Source organism: Pezoporus occidentalis, unplaced genomic scaffold (genome assembly GCF_034315485.1).
Source record: "Pezoporus occidentalis ecotype Australia unplaced genomic scaffold, CSIRO_AGI_Poc_V1 ctg52, whole genome shotgun sequence".
NCBI classification, from domain to species: Eukaryota; Metazoa; Chordata; class Aves; order Psittaciformes; family Psittacidae; genus Pezoporus; species Pezoporus occidentalis.
The window spans coordinates 3,335,280-3,355,086 of NW_026915858.1; the positions used below are offsets into that span (position 1 = coordinate 3,335,280).

The 19,807-nt window shown below is 43.0% G+C and overlaps 1 protein-coding gene and 1 long non-coding RNA gene across 4 annotated transcripts in view; one reads left to right on the forward strand and one right to left on the reverse strand.

Moving 5' to 3' along the window:
• Window positions 1-752: 752 nt before the first annotated feature.
• The window catches only part of GPR137B (G protein-coupled receptor 137B), a 32,406-nt gene continuing 13,351 nt past the window's right edge, over window positions 753-19,807 (reverse strand). For 2 of the 3 annotated variants that reach the window (XM_062637401.1, XM_062637402.1), the window contains exons 4-9: window positions 15,984-16,033; window positions 10,788-11,010; window positions 7,493-7,646; window positions 5,273-5,397; window positions 2,383-2,507; window positions 753-1,362 (exon numbers count right to left, since the gene is read on the reverse strand). In XM_062637401.1, the coding sequence (XP_062493385.1) occupies window positions 1,251-1,362; window positions 2,383-2,507; window positions 5,273-5,397; window positions 7,493-7,646; window positions 10,788-11,010; window positions 15,984-16,033 (789 nt within the window). In that variant the 3' untranslated portion in view covers window positions 753-1,250. The remainder of the gene's footprint in view (window positions 1,363-2,382; window positions 2,508-5,272; window positions 5,398-7,492; window positions 7,647-10,787; window positions 11,011-15,983; window positions 16,034-19,807) is intronic. The other variant, XM_062637403.1, reaches the window with a different exon arrangement.
• Window positions 2,246-3,162, forward strand: LOC134173425 (uncharacterized). Its single transcript, XR_009968246.1, has 2 exons — window positions 2,246-2,611; window positions 2,719-3,162. It is a non-coding gene; the product is annotated as an uncharacterized LOC134173425 (long non-coding RNA).

Sequence of the window (19,807 nt, forward strand, 5' to 3'; positions counted from 1 at the left end):
TTAGATTTTCTCCTAGGGAAATCTGAATTGATTGGCAGTATTTGTTTCACATGGGAAAGGAGGAGTTGATGCTTGAGGTGTAGAGTACTTCACAGTAGAGCATACTAGTCCGTACTGGGCACAGTAAAAAGACCTGGAGTAGGGGTTCCTACTCACCTTAGCAAGCCTAAAAATAATTAATGCTATGCACTAAATCTATGTGCAAATGTCACACACTAGCATGATATTTATCTACCCTTTCCACCCCAAACCCCCACACTTAGCCCTGAACGTACAAGGCTGAAGCAGGGCTTGGCTGACCTTTTTCTAGTTATACAGAATTTATCCTCTAGGTCCACCTGAGGTTTTTCTGCTGTATGTATTCCTGGCACTTGCCCTGTTCACAGACTGTGCTTCCTAGGTCTTTAATATATAACTAAGTACTGTTACAGTATTCTGGCTAGGTATTTGGCTTACTCTTCTACATAATATACCTAGAGCTGATTGACAGAGGTGATCACATAACTAACTTTTCAAACATAGGAATTTTCAGCCTGCTTTGCTGTTCACAATGCCCCAGCAGAGCAGATGCCCATCCCTGTGCTCTGAGACTGGCCCTCCAGCTGCTGAGAAGATAACAATCGGCTTAAACAAATGTCGTGTGTTTTGGGGTGGTAGCTAGAGTGTAGATAACCTTTAGCCTCCAACCAGCTGGCCACATGGACTAAGCAGTGATGATCCAAAGAGTAAATTGTGCTCTGAGAACGTAGCAATAAGTTGAAAAGACAGTCTTTAATCGGGTTGATACTTTTCCTGTACAGGCTTTCATGTGCATGTAAGAATTGCTGCTGTCATGCGTCTGAACAACCAATTCAGCTGCTTACATTATATTTACCATAATCATGTATTTCTAACCTAATATACAGTGTAAAAATAAAAATACTTAGAAAATAATTATGCCATTTCACTTCATGAAATCTGCTCTTTTAAAATGAGCATAAAATGATTAAATTATGTGCTCTAACAACTCTATTCACAGCCAAAAATACTGTGGCTTAGAACAAGGTATTAATTAGAACAGTCTTCAAAGTTTAAATCATTAGCTTATACTTTTCCTTTAGCTATGGAAAGCTTGTGGCAAAGACAAGTTCTTCATTTATCTGTGCTTAGGAACACTTCTAAAAACCAAAAGGTGAAAAATTGCTAAGCTTTGTTTTGCAGAACACTTGTTTTAATATTGGAATGTCCTGGGACGCTGTAGTTGGTTGAAGTTATATAGGGCTTGGCCGGTCTGTGTCCAGGGCTGGATCATGTTGGAGGGATCCGATGTAAGCCATGAAGCTGTTGTTCTGATGGCCCCAGTCATAGTAGTCTGGAGAGAAACTGGAAAAGGAAACAGGAAAGTTTGTGACTGGCAGGTTGTTTCTGTAGATATACCCTGTTAGGCAATGTGGGGAACATGCAACCACATAGAGGTAGTTCTCACACTCAAGTGCAGAAATAGGGGGTAGGATGATCAATAACTGCAAATAGTGAATATCCAGCTGTACTGAACTGTAGTTTGGGCTCAGAGGCAGTGACTACACAATCTTAGGTAAACGAGTGACAAGAACTATATCCAGGTTAGATTTCATTTTAAGATGACTGATTAATCTACTACTACCATAGTGCAGATACAGGAACAGTGAATGAGTAATGTGACAAGCTCCTTTTTGGGCAGGAGAGTGTCCTGGCAGTGCTTTTCCTTCTCTGAACAGGGTGCTATCATGCTTGCTGGGAACTGCTCCTTCCTGGAAGGGAATCCTTACCTAAAGCTCATAGCTACACAGAGAGAATTGACTTTTTACCCCAGTTCTGGGTTGTGTGGGATTTTGGCAGTTAGGTGGCTTCAAATAAGCTTTCAGCAAGCTGGAAAGCAAATGCCCCCTTCATTTCAGGTGAACCCCAAGACATGTAGCCATGTTACAGGGCAACCAAAGTTGAGAGGCTTCTCACCAGCATCACAAGCTGCTGTCTCTGCTGTCAAGCTTTTCCCCACTCACCCTGAGCAGGGAGACAGCATTCTTTTTCTAGGTTGCCTTGCTCACACACTTAAAATAGTGAATGGCACTTAGGCCACTTTTGGAAGAAACAGAGGGTGAAGCCTGCAGCCCAAAGGTCTGACCTGAGTTTTTCAAAAGGTGGCAGTGCTGTTACAATTCTTATAGTATGTTTTCATTCTTATTCTTTGCATTCCTTGTAGAGCCCTTGGCTCAGTGCTTTCCACTTTAGCTTCCCCTCACCCCCTGGAATTTACGCCACAATTGGAGCTAGACAGTTTACATTAGTCTTCTGCTGTGTGTAAGGGTTTTTCCTCCTCCAGTTTCTGTTACGGGAAGCAAGCAGTTCCCTCGTGTACCTCACCTGCCCTGTGCCCCCTGTGGTGCAATATTCCATGCTAGGTCGTCATCACTGTCGTATCTGCGGGGGTTGTCAAAGAAGTAAGATCTGGGACTGAAGCCATGGCTTGGGACCATTCCTGCATTGGCCTGGGGGAAGGGAAACCTCAGTCAGTATTTGCAACAGAGAGATCAACTGCTTGGGGCCTGGCTTCTAAAAGATGTCACTGCAGACTTACCTCCTGGTTTCCAAAGTAAAACTGGCAGGTTTATATTTCCTATAGGCTGTTTGCATTCTGTTTTTCTCTACCAGCACAGTCATAGTCTACAAACGGCTTTTCCTTTTCCTTCTGGCCAACAGATAGAACCTATTCCTGAAACCACCCTCTGCTCTGCATTTCACTTGGCTGCTGAATTCCTATCCATCCTGGACACTTTGCACTTTCAGCCTGGAGTGAGCAGTAGGGAAGCAGCTGAGGAGCTGCGAGATAGGAAATGCCTAAAGAGACTGGGGTTTACCCCCCACATTTGTAACCCTCTATCCTGGTGCATTACATCCCCTGCCTCAGGAACTGCTCATGCTGAACCTTGGCACCTGCCTCATGAAGCCACAGCTGGAAAGCCCCTTAGGATCTCTCTGAGCAATTTCAATATCTACTCTACAGTGCTCTGGGAGTCAAATCCCAAGGAAAGGCCCTTTGATAAAACAGGGAATGGGATATACATGTAATGCCTTCATTTACAAAGCGTTTTGCTTTTATTTCCCTATGAATCAAAACCGAAAACAAAAAAAAACAACAACAAAATATTCAAAAGGGCAGTCTGATTCTGGAAGTAGTGCACAGGGACACACAGGACCCCGCTGAGCCTCTTCCACTGATCCACTGCTTCCATCCCCAGGGAACAGGGTTCCCAGCACCTGCGGATAAGCCAGGACAACATCTTGGCCTTAAGCGGAGAGCAGTTTAATCTCCCCCTATGTTACTGATGTTAAAGAATTGACACAGATGAAATAAAAATAGGTGCACCTCTGCTGTCTCCCCAGCTCCAAACTGTCTGGCTGAAAGTGTGGCAAGGCAAAGGACTGCGCGCTGCAGTTGACCCTGTGTCAGCGCCAAGGCAGGCAGAGAGCTCCTTCCAGGGTGAACACAAGATGTCTCTACTCAAACCTTCTGAAGAGAGAAACTTAACACCAAAGAACAACTATTTCTTGGGATTGTTCCTTACTAACGAACATTTTTGATTTTCACTAAATGGGAGTTGTTAGGATTTTTAACTAAAAAAGGTTTGTCTTAATTCTAACCCCATGTTTTCTGGTCAAGTGTTTTCAGCCTACTGGGCCAATTTGGTGTTTAACTGCAGTAACAGCCTGCTGGAGCAGCCTACTGAACCGAGGGTCCTGTGGGCCTTGGCCTCCCTCTTGTGGCACACTTGCACTGAAGTTCACTTTTGCCTTGCTGGAGTCCATTTTTTGCTTCTTTCTAACACTTGTTGTTCCCAGTTTTCCTCTTACCATGCTGCTGTTTAACATAAATATTTTTACTGTGTAGAAAAAAATTCATCACTATGACAGATAACGTCATACCCTAAAAAATGTACCCATAAAAGAAGTGATATCACTGATTGGCTCTTCTGAACTGTACCATTATGAAGTTGGAGATTTAAGGCTTTCTGCAAATCCCAATGCAAAAATATAACATTACAGCTGTTACTGCAGCGCTCTCTGACTTGTGAGAGAATATGGCCTGTTTGACTCTGTCAGCCCTCATCTGAGTAGGTTCCAAGTCTGTATGTGACCAGCTTTTGGAAAGGAGAGATTAGGCCACATCCCTTATTTTCATCTTCTTGGGAATCTCTCCCACACTATCCAAGCTTGGCCACCAGGTCCAGCCTTACTAAACTGACTTTAAATAAAATGACAACTCTCTGGGGTCACTTTTTAGAAGAGCAGCAGCACTGGACTGTCCTTTAAAACATCTCTTCTTTTGCAGTTGTCCTGGGTAACTCCTCAGCAGGAGTGGGGCTGAGATGGACACTGAGGCCCATGGGGTTCCTTTAACTGTGCTGTCAGGTGTTACATCAGCCTGACTTTACTACTGTCTCTGAAATCTGCATATGAAAATAAAAACCGCCTTCTGTAAAAGCTTATTGTGTTAATTGCTTCTCTTACTTGTGAATTTACCATTCACATCCATCTTGGGGAATACTATCTTTGGTTTGGCCTATGGAAACAGAGATATTACCTTGGTAATCCTAGTGCAGGGCTGATATTCCCCATGTGCCTCTCAACCAACACATCCTATGCTAACCTGGAGACATTGCCTACAGCTATAAAAAAATGCTTGTCCATCTATTAACTACCTAAATATTAAGGATACTTACAGGGAATTATCCTTCCAACTCACACCTTAATCTCTGCTCAGCTGAAATAGCAGACAAATATGTCAGCAAGTGTTTATTACTGCATTGGTCTTTAACATGGAAACAGATGCACGGCTGAAAGAATTCAATCCTTTATTTCATACATGCTTTTGAACAGTCAGCACACATACATTTTCACTGCTATGTGGTGAAAGATCCCAAGTTTGGGTAACAAACTAACTCCTTTTCTACTGACTCCAGTAAAGTACTGTATTAACTCAAGGGGAAGATGTCCCTACATTAAGATGGCTTCCTATTTTTAAGGGAAACTGCCTGAGAACCAACCACCTTGTCTTCCTTCTGGGTAGATACAATGAGTTTCTTTCATGGGGAGTTAGTATAAGGAAGCGGGATGTTTGAGTTGCTTTTATTCTGCCAAGGACACATTGGAAAAAAAAGTCAAAAACGTACAGAAGCAGAAGCTGCTTCAGCAGCTGAGCCTCCAGACCTGCCTGGACACCACAATAGCAAATACAGTAACAAATTCCACCTACCAGATCTTTTGTAGGGTTTCGGACTCGGAAGAAATACACAACCAAGGAAGTAGGCAAGAGCTCCCAGATGAAAAGGATCACTCCGAACACTATGTAACCTGCATCTCCCAGCTGACATTTCAGATCTGCCTGTTTAAAAGTCAGAGAGAAAAGTGTTCAAAAGAAACAAAGACGGCAGCTTATTTAAAGGTGCAGGAGCAACATGTCTTCTTATAAAGATTTGTATTTAAGTGGCTGAACTGCTGGACAACATGGCCAGAAATTCCGTTTGGTAAAGCCAGATTAACCTGCCTAATGATTAAAGACATACTGAGAAAATCAATACACTGTCTCATTGGGTACATCCCTTTCTTTCTACCTTCCCTCTTCCCTCCTCCTCCTCCTGCTATCTTCGCTTGAGCAAAATCAGAGTTTACTGCAGGGGTCTTCCTAGCCTAAGAGCCTGGCAAGCAACCGTTTGATCAAGTGATCAAATGCAGGTAATGAGAAGTTAGTTTTCCAGTCTTTTCCAGCTCGGAATAATACATAAAGAAACAATTCATGCCCAGGTCTTCAAGGGCATTCCTGGCAATCTTGCTTTTAAAAATGAAGGCTTGTATCCCTTCAAATTGGTACACACTGTTAGCTTGAATAACCATGTTGTTATTCTGGCATTAGCTTTGAACTTCTCTCTAGGTTTCCCCTCCACCATTCACCATAGTTGCAGAGGGAAAATCCTGTCCTTTTCTGTGTTGTGTACAGAAGGGAAAAGGGTAATGTTTCTGACAGTGACCTGAGGCAGTACCACAGTACAAACATTGGGCTATACTTTCAAGAGCGACTTTTGATTCTGGTACCAAGTTGAATACCTGCTCCTTAGTTTCAGGCCCTTTACATATGGCTCAAATAATTTACCCCAAAATCCAGGCAACAAGTCAGACCAGATGTTCAAAAATCAGTAGCAGTGACTTAAGGCCTAAGGCATTCCAGTAAGCTCCCTATGAACAACCTCTGCATCCATGGGAAAATGTGACCAAATATTCTGACCATAAAGTTCCAGCCCCTGTTATTCCAAACTACATGAGTCAGCACAAGAAGTGGCCCCTGCAGGGGCTCAGCAGGAGCAGCAGTGACACTCCAAGCCCCAGCAGCAAGAGGGCAAATGTTTGATTCAGGAGGTAAGTCCCAATCTAGTGCCCTTCTGCCTAAACCTGTGTGTTCTAGTGACATGGCCTGAGAACACCTTGCTGCGCTCCCCTTCTCTGCACCATAGCAGGGTTGATTCCTGGCCCCTTGACAGACCCTGCTCAACTAACTCATAATGAAGTCCTCTGGGCAATCCTACCCTACCATTTACCTTGCTTCTCATCTACAGTTTTATCTACCGCTCAACAGAGAACTGTTAATGGCTCCAGGTTTGCTTGGCCACCCTGGCAACACAATGCCCTTGCGAGGCTGGGAGCACTGCTTTTGGAATGCAGGGGCTTGCTGAGAGGATGGGGAGACATCAAGTGTCTGGGAACTTGAGGCCAAAAAAATATACCCATGGTCCAAATGCAGGCCTGCCATTCTGCCTAGCTTTGACAGAGCTGGAAAACTTTGGGGATCTAACCACATGCTTCCAAGCAGAGAACGGAGCTGGATGCCCAAGTTTCATAACATTCAGTGAAGAATCCCCTGCTATATCCCTCTGTGCTTTTATCACTGTTAGGTTGTGAGCTGAATTGCCATTTGCAACTAAAGTTTGGGAAGAGTCTTAGTCTTATCCTCAGACTACAGAAGTTGTCATGCTAATGACAGGACTAAAGTAAGTAACTCCACAGCTCAGGATGCCAGTGGGAGATTTGGTGGTGACTTCAGAACTGAGCATTTCAGAGGAATCAGGTGCTGGTTTTCTGTTTCTCCAAGTACAGAACAGTCTTTCTAATGGACAAAATAACTGCCTGGTTTAATAAAAGGCACCTTTTTTTAACAATAAAGTCAAGATAGATAAAAGATTGAGGTTTTTTTTAATTATTATTATTTGCCTATTGTGTACCTCTTTCTTTTAGCACTGAAGGTGGGGTTTTTTTCTTCCTTAAGCTGAAATTACCAGAAATTTGTATTTCTGGAGGAAAACAATCTTAGGGCATTGAATTAAAAAAAAAAAAAAGGTTTTAATATATTAATTCCTCTTTTGATAGCATTTAAAAAATTAATCACTTACAGAATGAGTTTTTTCATTATCAAATATTTTCACACTTGCCTGATCTGACACGTTGTACCAATCATAATCAAAAGAATTGACTTTCTTGGTTTGGGAGAACGATAAGATGAACAAGTTGTAACAGGCTCGTGAGGTATAAAGTAGTATAACAGTCACTCCTATACTTGTCACCTGACAGACAGATGAGCCCTGGAAGAGATTTAAGCACAGGTTATTATTCATAAGGGAAGTTGAGAAGAACATTGCTTTGCATGGGCTTCACAGATTGTCAGGCAACTGTCTGTCTAATTCAATGGACTTTTCCTTCTTTGATCAGCACAACCTACACTATGTATTTTCCTGTATTTCATCAGTACAGTGGTTTCCAGGCAATGGCAGCAGTTCCAGCCCTTACCAAGATGAGGTGTGATTAATTCCTACAACTTTCTGTCTGCATGCTATTTTCAGAGCAATGAAAACACATAAGAAATACACTTGGTATCAGAGGGAGCAAGAGAATTCAGCCCTCAGCTCTCCATTAGCTATAGAGCATCCTGTATCACGTGTTGGCTTGTTAGCAGGATGCAACCTTGCATCTTCTTACAAGTGCTTGCTATGCACCTATTTCCTAAGTATCAAGTAGATGGCAAAAGTCAGCAGTTAAATACAACACAGGCAGGAACAAAACATCCTGCCTTGCCTAATGTCAACACAGAGGAGACAAAGTAGAAGCACGGTTTATGGGCAGAGTGACCATGGCAGGGCAGCCTGTGAGTGGGAGCTTGCACACAGGGAGAAGAATGAGACTACAAAGTGTGAAACCACAACAGTTCCTAAGCCCTGAGAGAAAAGTGGACAGGTGACCCTGCAGCTCTGCCAGCCCAGTTCCTTCAGCCTGCATTTATTAGTGTAAGAAGGAGCTCAGGAGTAGTTAGAAAAGCCTGCAGAAAACCAGCTTGCCTGTTTTCCCAGCAAAATAATGTCGGTTCAGGGAACAGCCAGGCTTAGGAGCATTACAAAACCCCCGGTACAGTCAACTTCCCTGACTGAACTCCTGATTACAACTCACTGGAACTACCACTCTTCACCAGACTATATCCTGCAGCCATGTCAGGAGTGAGCCAAGAGCCTGCTGCTATACAGGAATTGGAGCCAGATCCATAGTAAGCAGTGGAGAAAACTGTGGCAAGACCAGCAAGTAGGAAGTGCCACAAAGAGGAAATGTTTGCTAGGCACTTCTCTGCTCTCCTTTGGTATTAGCAAGCCAGTGGCGCCGTCATGGAAACCGGAGGTGAGGCAGGAGAGAGAAGGTGCTGACTGGCACATACCATATCACAGCTCAGTGGCATTGGCAGACTGGTGATTGCAGAAGTGAAGAGCAGAATGGGATTGGTATCTCCCTATTGAGGTTTCCCAACATAGCTGTCATTCTTTAATAGTTAATAGTTAAATATAGTAGATATTTAACAAACTTCAACCCCAACAAATACAAAAACAGGGGCAGAAGTGTCCTGATTTTGCTGCCAGTCAAATCAACTTAGTGGCTTGGAGAAGGGAGAGTGCAGCAGTAAAAATAAAGCCAGAGGAATCCTTCATCATTCGCAAGCCCCTACAGAAAAGAGGGGTCGCTCCAAGCTGGTAGCATGTCCCATTACATGATGCTTCCAGCCAGCCCAAAACTGGCCCAAGTGGGGACCAAAGGGCACCCCCTTGGTGCTGTTGTAGCCATGGTGCAGAGGTCCAGGCCAGATCCCCATGCCAGGTCATGGAGGTGAATGTGTTCCCACATGTTGTCAGCAGATTGGAGACGCAAATAAAAGGCTGCCAGTATCAATGCCTATCTACATACACTGCAGAGCACACATTATCTCCAATGCTGCTTCTATTGTATCACTGCAGAGGATGGATTCTTCTTCTTTAGCTAGGGTTTTTTTTTTTTCACACAACAGTAGCAGAATAAACCAGGATGTGTTTTTTTCCACTGCCAGCTCCAGCCATCTGTGTCCCTAAGGTATGAGCAGTCAAATCCTACTGGAAGTCCCCAGAGAAACTTCCATTTCAGGTCAGCAAAGCACTTTTTAATTCTCATTTCTACATTCCAACTTTCAACAGCTGAGCATTCTGACCTTTCCTGTCTGCAACAATGTCAGAGTTTGTTTGGGTTTTGTGAAATAACTTGAAGTAAAGAAGATCAGGTTTCCTGCAGGAGGAGGAAACGGAACAAAGTAATCTCCCAAAGCCTCCCTCAGGTTAACACTGCTTTGTTACAGAGATTTACACTTCCATGATTTGCAGAAGCAGAAAAACTTTTCTTACTAGTAAAAATAATCCATTGCCCATGCATGCCCTTTGGTCAGCAAATGAGAGGCTTGAAAGAAAATTAAAAAAAAAAAAAAATCAACAAACTGAGCTGAGTTTTTAAATCTATTCAGCCCTGAACTTTCAGTTGTTGTGCAATATGGCCAGATTTATTAAACAGGAAAAGTACTCTTTTCATCTGATTAAGTAAATGGAGAGAGGAATGTTATTATATGATTTTCTAAATAGCAGCTGAAACTTACGTTTTTAAGGGTTTACTGTGGTAATAGTAATGTGCTATTGATTAAACTAATAATTTCAGATTCAAATATCTACTGCAAATGCAAGGCCCTTTGAAAACCCTGTTTCATTATTTATAAATATAACCCATCTTCACTGATTTCCTAATAAACACTGCATGCTTATGTGATGCCACCCAGCACCTTGACTACTGAATGTGTGCAAAGCTGTAAACCTAACAATATTTCTTTAAAGAATATTTTGTAGCGTAATAGGAGAAATTTTTTTCCTCTTCTCCCCACTTGGCTAAATTATACTATATTCAGTCTTTTAAAACACATTCTCCTTATCTATAGGACATTATGCAAATATACACAGGGAGATTCCTCTGTCTGGTTTATCTTCAGCCTGCTCTTAACTTAAACAATTAACTTAATCAGTCAATAATTTGACAAGCTGAAGGATCCTGAAGTATAAACAACTGCTTTGTGGCAGTACTGAAATGGAGTGGTCCTCAGATAGGGACCTGGAGAAAGCAGTATCCACTTAAAAGCAGTTGTGAAAAACTCCAGCCAGTAAGATCTGTAAAGGCTGCCTAAAAAATACATATTTGGGGGCCACTGGAATTGGCCAAAAGCACCCTTACTGCCGCTTAGTATTTAATTCATATATTGACCTACATTGTGAGCCAAGTGCAAGCCATGAAGTTTAAGGCCTCCAGCTCTCAGGGGATGTGAAGAACTGCATGGCTTTTGTCTTGCACTGCCCTTGTCTCTGAGAAGGTACTTGAAAAGAACTGAAAATGTACCTTACCTTGGACTCCAAGTAAATGTTGGCTAAAGACATCTTGGAAATCTTATACAGGCAGATGGAGAGTGAAACGGCGCACAGCACAAACAACGTGTCATTAATTGCCACCCGGACAGAGACAATGATTTTTCTCTCTGAATTCTGTGTCCTCACCAATACTGCACATGTTAAATTCACCAAGAGGAAGAGGAGACTTATGAAAAGAGAAGCCAGGTAGAGGGGTAACCTGGGAGAGTGAGGAGAAAACAGTTTTAGCAACATTGTTCAGAAAGTGTATGTAATGAGACCCAAGTCGCGCCTGTTGGGCTGCCACAGCTGACAGAGTGACCATCAGCATATATCCAAATCAAAGTGCTCCAGATTGCCGGAGAGATTAATTTAGCTCATGTCAAACCTGTTTTTACAGTTACACAACAAGCTGTAAGTAAAAAAACTAATATCAAGCAGCAAAACATGTAAGACTGCAGCAGAAATACAACAGCACGGTTCTTAAAAACTACTTAAAATACACATGTACTCTCTTAGAGCATGCACTTCATACACAGCAAGACTGTCTAACTACTACTCACTGACAGGAGAAATCTTGCAAAAGGCTGAGTTGCTTGGAATGGACTGGGCTTGACCCTGGGTTTGCTATACCAGCACTGCTGTGAGAATCATCACTGACTGTTGATGTTTGCCATGAGATTTCATATTAAATTAGGGAATTGTCTAGCAATAGGGAAAATGTCTGAGTTAATGGTTCCCCAGCATCTTCATCCATTTTCCTAAATAACCTGGTCATAAGCAACTTCTTGAAAGAAACATCAAGAAAGTTAAATATGCATATTGATTCTGGGCTGGCATGTTGCCATCTATGCCAGGCAGAAGGCGTATTTGCAGAGCTGGAACAGAAATGCGACAGACACCCAGGAGCTGGACTGGTTTTCTCAATCTGTTTTTTCTCACCTACTCAGCCTTGATACCTGCAATATAATACCACATACTCAAGGAAAGCTGCTTCTAATTCCTCTCTACTCCTACATACAGCTGTGAAGCTTTCCACTAAAAAAAGGGGCATGTCTCCAGTTCAGGTGTTTGATTACTTCATTGTCATCACAATTACTAATAAGAGTCATAATCTGCAGACACTGAACAAGAGGTTTTGGCCACAGCTTTTGTGCCTGCTGGAAACTTTGAATATGGCAAACAACAAACACCCAGACTGTCTCTGAGAAATCCAGTTCTGATTGCTTAAGAATACTTTACTTAATTGTGGCCTTTTTCTTTCACACATTTGTATCCTTTTCGGATAGCATCAATGAAGCCGTAAAGCTGAAGCACAGCTGGTTTCTTTCCAGAGGGCAAGAAAGGAAGGGGTGTAACTTTGAGACCTTTTAAATGTGTAACGAACAGGGAGAACTGAAGGCCCAAAAGTCCCTGCTTGTGAATCAGTGCCCTTTCCAGCTATATCTGGCAGTGAATGAGGATGCTGTCTTTCCCTTGACAGTCATGGAAATTTCCTCTCAGGCAGAAGATTGTGCTCACTCTTAACCTTCCAGTGCAGGGCTCTGTTTTTAGGATTAGCAGCTAGAGATAGTTCCTTTAAATCTCAAAGTGTAATGCTGGAAGCACTGCAATCCTGAAGCTCCTCTTACAAAGCTTCCTCTGGGGAATGCAGTTCCCAGTTGCAGTGATTGTACCTTTATAGCTTTAATTAATATCTCAAAAGTGGTGGTCATGTGTCTTCCCTTTCTTCCCCTCCCAAAGTCTGTTCAATAGTCTCATCTCTGCTCCACTATTATAGTGCAGGTAAAACATTCTTGTGGGGTTTAGGCTTACAAGGAAAGGTATGCTCTCACACACTGTGCCTACTTGCTGGACAATAAGTACACGCTCTCTTTTTCCCCATCTTAGAAGGACCTTCTGCTTCAGTGCAGCCTGCCTGTCCTTGCTGGCTTGCCACCAGCAAGGCTTAGAGGTTTCCCTAACCAGCAGGCCAGGCTCCCTGATGGAGTTTAGCAGAAACAAAAAGCATTGTCACGCTTTCATGCCCACACAGTCCGTACGTGCCAGAGCGAGCTGTCATGGCCAGTCAGTGGTGCAGCTCTTCACATAATGATCTTCCATCCCCATTATTAACATGATGTGGCTGGGGAAATGGCTGCCTGTTTTGACAATAGGAGTTTGTTGCTGAACTTCTGAATAAGCACTGATAGAGATGCAGGCTGTGTCTCAGGGCAGTTTTAGGGTCTCTGTAGCTGCAGAAAGTATTCTCAACTTAAAAGTAGAATCTCAACTACAAGGGCACCTACAAGGCATGAATAAACATATGGGATTTTTTTAGAAAATAGAAAAGCAGGACAGGAAAGCTGCTTCCAGATTGCACCAGTGACTGTTCAAAAGCTCATTGTGCCTAAACCCCACTTCAGGGCTAGTCTCTTAAAAGGAGCTGTGTGTAATCCGGCTTGGCCAGGGAAGGCACGTGCCAGGGTCTTTTATTCTTTCTGCATTGGGCTGGATGCACCCTTACATTTTAATTTGAGCTCAAAATCAAACTTCAGATCAATGCAGTGAGCATTGCCTTGTTTAACAGGAAAATCTGTTTGAAACTACTGTATTTTATATGTGGTTTCCTCAAACCCATACAGGGTCTGAGGCTTGTGTGTAACAAGGCATGCACACACAGCACAGCAAACCTCATCCAGACCCACTTACTGTGAGAAGTCCCCAAGCTCAGGGAGATGTGCAGAAGGGCTGTTTAAATATAAAGTTGGACTGGCACAGGCTTTGCCTTGAGGTCTTTTGCCACAATGACTAACATCATGGAGGCTGTGCTGAGCAAAGTTTACTTAACATTCTGGATCGGGTAACATTCTGGGTAGGATTTTATCCGGTTTTGCTCTATCTGAAATTACTCTGATTTCTGCCAATACATACAGCAGTCCTACCCCACTGTTGCCCTGTTATGTTGCCATTATCTATTGCAGAAATGCCAATACCAGTCAATAAGGTCTGACACTTTTTAAAGGAAATGGGGAAAAAACTCAAAAGTAAATATTCAGCTATGAAAAAAGATCAAATTCAGTAAGTGCAGACTCCAGCCCCTGTCTGTATGCTGTCCATCTTTCTATCATCCATCTCTCCATCAGGATTTGAGCAACATGAAAGATTGGGATGTGGGGTTGGACTGGGTGATCTTTAAAGGTCCCTTCCAACCCAAACAACTCTGTGAGTCTGTGATCATTCACTAGCTTGTTATAATTAAAATTCAGGACCTCAGCTGTGGATGTGCATGTATTACACCACATCAATGGCACTGTGTGAGATAGGAAACGAGGTCAGCTTTATTTATACGGCTCTTTCACACAGGCTAAGCTCCTTCGTGCTAAGAGAGCTAGACCTTAAAACAAAATACTACTGAAGTCCTTTACCAACAGACCTAAATAAGAAAGAAAAGGCTAGACCAGATACAAGAGTGATCTGTGCTAGAAATGCAGTAGGCAAGAGTCAGGGTGGAGGTGTTATGGGGAGGGTAATCTGTGCATGAGTAATTCCAGTCACAGTACTTAAGTAGCTGGGAACGGAAATGCTCCAAGAACTTCATGCACGGTGCTAATGTAGTCACTTTATAGGTATTGACTAAATATCACAAGCTCCCTTTGCTGGAATAAAGACATTATCAAGCATTTTTCAGGAATAAAGCCTTGCCACAAACATCAGTAACAGATGGGATTCAGAGCTTCTGTCTCTCATCTCTAAAGCCAGCCAGGAACATGTTCACAGACCTGCCCTATATCACCCTGACCTGCAGCCCAGGCCTTGTGCCAAGCCATCCTCTTTGTTCCTGTTGCCTATGTGTACCACCAGGGGCAGGCACTCTTGCACTGGGGGCTGGCTGGGGACCTGGCTGGTATATGCTGTGCTTGTCTGGCCACCATACTCCTGGATTTCCTTCCCACAGAAAGCAGAGTGCAAAGGGTGGGGTGAATGTATTCGTATACCACGGTGTTTACCAGAGAGCATCCATCTCTTGCTCCTTGTGGTTTGGGATGTGGCCAAGGTACACACACAGACCCACTAACTTGAAAGCATTCCTGAGGCCACCAAAATAGATGCAGCCTCTGTTCCCATCCTGATAATTTCTGCATCAGCTGCGGTTCAGCATGGAGCCCACATCCCTCAGTCAGCCATCACCCCCTGTGTGTCCCACACCCTCACTAAGCACAGCCCACCCCAAGCCTACTCTCACCGTTCTGCCTTTCTACTGAACGTGGTTTCTGAAGCACCTGCTCCAGGATCACCTCTCCAGCTGTATCAAAACCCACCTGGATAACGAACTTTCCAGGGCAAGGACAATGTTAGTATTTGACTTGTTGATACAGTACTATGTTCTCCTAACAGTAAGCAAGTAACAGGTCAGATTTCAGTTTCAAATTAATCTTCCTACCTGAATTCAGAGTGTAAATTCTTCAGAATGGAGACAACCACACTTTTCCCCCCTGTCTAAAAAACATTGCCCAACTGAGGCTTTTAGGCATTGCCACAATAAACATTAATGCATTGAGCTCCTCCTCAGCTTTCTGGACATTACTGCCCTATAGGGATCTGTCAAGTAGTTCCTGACAATTTCTCCTGCTCAACAAGATCCCAAACAAATATCTCCACCTAAATGCAAAGTTATGATAACCTCAATCTCATGGAGTCAGGGGACATTATTTGTGAGCTCCCAAACACAGCATCAAGTTGAATTCATTCTTTCTTGCTCTTTTCCTTCAAAAGTCTTCTCTCACCTTCACAAAACTTTTGAGTCTTTTATTACCACTGACCTCACAGATTAACATATACCCAGTCCCGCTCATTCCTGTCAAAATAAGTATATCACTCTGCTACCTTTACCAAAGCACTGGATCTGAATTCACCTAGCAATACTTATGTTAAGAACCTGTAAACTAATCACCAGGGTCTGTTTCTCCTGCTTGCATCTGAAATATCTACCTTTGAAATAAGTGAATATCTAAAAATGGTGCTTGTGTTGAGAAATGACACAAACTTCTAAATGCCATAGGAAGAAGCTGGCCTCAGAACTGTCATCATAAAACACTGGTACATAAATACGAATAGCTGAGATATGAGTGCCACAAATTATAAAAGATGCAATGTTTTTCAAAAAGCATGTCTACTTTTCTCTAGCACATTAAATGTTTGCATGGTTCTTACCTGTATTTCAGTAGTTCTGGGGAATATTTTGACTTAGCTTTGAAAATCACCTGCAAACCAGAAAAGTACTGCATCAAATACATGATACACATAAATAAGGCAAGATGCTGTGATCTGCAGGAATCCTGTCTCACAGGCCACAAGAAAGGCAATGATAGGTTTCATTACATGAGATTTGCATTTATTGCTTATCCATGGCAGGCAAGCTCTAAGTAAATTATTAAAATCACTCAGCAGGAGATCATGATGTGCTTGTACACAAATTGTCTACTCCATTATTTTTACTTACTCTGCCTTGGGACTAAGATCCTAGATACCAGGGTTCATTAGAAGACAAGTATCAGTAAAATCATAGAGGCAAGTAATTATTAGGCTCTTATATGACCTAGCAGCATATGTGTCTCATGTAGATGAGGTTATACCAGCATATTGCATCAGATGCCCTGTTCCCATGAACAACCCATCATAGTACCCTGGCATGCAGTTGGATATATAAGCATTCGACACTGTCCCACACGACATCCTTGTCTCTAAATTCGAGAGACATCAATTTGATAGGTGGACCACTCGGTGGATAAAGAACTGGCTGGATGGCCACAAGCAAAGAGTTGTGGTCAATGGCTCAATGTCCGGCTGGAGACCAGTAAGGAGTGGCGTCCCTGAGGGATCAATGTTGCGACCGGTCTTGTTCAACATCTTTGTGGGTGACATGGACAGTGGGATTGAGTGCGCCCTCAGCAAGTTTGCGATGACACCAAGCTGTGTGGTTCGGTTGATAGGCTGGAGGGAAGGAATGCCATCCAGAGGGACCTTGACACACTTGTGAGGTGGGCTGATGCCAACCTCATGAAGTTTAACCATGCCAAGTGCAAGGTCCTACACCTGGGTCAGAGCAATCCCAGGCACAGCTACAGGTTCGGCAGAGAAGAGATTCAGAGCAGCCCTATGGAGAAGGACTTGGGGGTGTTGGTCGATGAGAAAATGAACATGAGCCGGCTCCAGTGTGCGCTTGCAGCCCAGAAAGCCAGCCGTATCCTGGGCTGCATTAAAAGGAGCGTGACCAGCAGGTCGAAGGAGGTGATCCTGCCCCTCTACTCTGCTCTCATGAGACCTCACTTGAAGTATTGTGTGCAGTTCTGGTGTCCTCAACATAAAAAGGACATGGAACTGTTGGAACAAGTCCAGAGGAGGGCCACGAGGATGATCAGGGGACTGGAGCACCTCCTGTATGAAGACAGGCTGAGGAAGTTGGGGCTGTTCAGCCTAATAGCAGCCTTCCAGTATCTGAAGGGGGCCTATAAGGATGCTGGAGCGGGACTCTTCACTAGGGACTGTAGTTACAGGACAAGGGGTAATGGGTTAAAACTTAAACAGGGGAAGTTTAGATTGGATATAAGGAGGAAGTTCTTTCCTGTTAGGGTGGTGAGGCACTGGAATGGGTTGCCCAGGGAAGCTGTGAATGCTCCATCCCTGGCAGTGTTCAAGGCCAGGTTGGACGAAGCCTTGGGTGACATGGTTTAGCATGAGGTCTCCCTACCCGTGGCAGGGAGGGCTGGAACTTGATGATCTTAAGGTCCTTTCCAACCCTAACTAGTCTATGATTCTATGTATGTTTGCACTCATGTTACATAGCCAAAAAAGATGCCATAAAGAACCAAACTCATTATTTTAGTCTGAGTTATTATCTGGTTTCTGCTTTCTGTCTTTTCACTAAACAGTATGTATTTTTACAGAGAGATAGCTCAGGCCCAGTAATTACCTTGCTGTAAGAGAAAAGACAAAACCTGGATGTTTTCTGCAACAGCGCTAGGTAATATTAGTCATAGGTGTTTAACCACCACCAGAAATTATACAAAAATATATGAGCATATTTTATATCTTAGTCACTAAAAAAAAAAAAAAGACAGGAAGGCATCACTGCTTTTTCATAAGCTAACATGGTTTCCAAACACAGTTAGTTTACAAATGTTCATTTAAACCAGAACTGAAGCACACTGATTGCTCGTATTGCAAAAAAAAAAAAACATTACTTATTCTGGGTTCTTTCCTAATTGTTTTCTCCTCAAGTTATTCTGCCTTATCCATTTAACTTTGTTTTGCATGCTCTTTAGTACAGCTTGCATAATATTTCCTACGATTATCATGCTTTCCCAAGGAAATAGGACTTACATGATCACTATGTGTAGGCATGTGCCTGCCTGTCAACCTGTTTATCTGTCCCTACACTGATCTTAAAATACTGCAGTCAGAGAACTGATGGAAAAACACTTGAAGTAGCAACAAATGAGCCTTTATCACCCTTCTAAAAGTTAATGACTCAAAAGAAGTGAGAAACCCTATAAATACATTTGATACATGACTTCTGTGAGGAGAACCCTGCGTAATGATCCTACACACCACCCAGTATGTGAGAGTCTGAATAGCAATGTATTGTAAGAAATGCCCCAGTGAAGGAAACAGCTCAGAGTCAAGCATGAGACATAGATTTGGAGAAAAATCAAGCTCCACTTGTTCCAGTGCTCCTGGAACAACTTGTCATTTAACTCCTATTCACCATACACAGCTGCCTTGACATGGAAATAATTTTTGTGATGTACCAGCCTGCTCAGGACCAATTGAACCAGCAGAGAACACTTGAGCTTTTCAGCTGGCCTGGAAAAAAAATCACCTGAGAATAACATTGAAAGGTTGGGGAAAAAAGTCTCTAGAAATATCCTGCTGGATACTGTTTTCAAATAGTTAACATCTCTGGCCGCAGCCCTTACAGAAGATTTCTGTGATTCATTCTCCAAATTCCTGGATCATGAATTCTCACAGGAGTTCAGGAAGGAGTTTTATGTTTCACTCACTTGCTACTGAAAACAGAGGTATAAGAGGCTTGTGTATATTCTGCATTTCTGTGGTGCATAAAGAAGGGCTGTCACGTATTAGAGAAAAGATGGGGTTCAAAATTCTTCCCGTATGCTTTTCTGTGCAAGATTTATTGCCCACCCTGCTTATTCTTGAAGAGACTGCAGGAGGAACGGATTCCTGACCTTGGTGAAACTAAACAAGTAAAACTTGTCTCTAGGGCCATTCCACAATCCTCACCTGTTCTGAGTAGCACTCACACATACTGTACCGTTAATTTTGACAGCTTTCAGGAATTGCAGAGTGTTCAGAGCCTGTGCACACAACTGCACAAGACAAGCAGTTTGCAGTGGGCAACAATTTGTGCTGGTCCACAAAACCTAGAAATTCGCAAGAACCTGAATACAATCTCCTGTGGTTTCCCCAAAATGATCCACTCGTCCCTATAAGGTCATAGAGCAGAACCATCACATAAACCAGTCCAAGCTGCCCTACCCAGCAAAAGCTCTGTGCATAACAGCTAAAACCAAACATGATGTTCCAGCTGCAGATCCAGCAGGATCCCCAGATGCAAGGTCACTAGAACAGCTGTTACTGTGATTCTACATGTGGTGGACCTGCTCCAGATGATAAATGCTTCTGAACTTTATCAGAGCAAAATGACTGTTAAGAAAGAAAATGAACATGGTACAGCGAGTGGATGCTATATGGAATGAAAGCTACAGTATAAAGCATGGACACTTACTAAATCATTGCTAGACAGAAACACCGGCAGCCAAGTTCTACCACCTTTGCTTAAACACTGATGGGGCCTCAGCTGCTGGAAGCAACACAACTGACACAGAACAAACAGCTGTTTAGTGGGAGTAAGGATGTCAGAAGCTGATCTCAATATACTTTATATGTGTGGGTGCAGCCTTTTGGTTATAACAGCTCAAGAGACTGGTTGTTCAATGGCCCCTCCCTGCAATAGT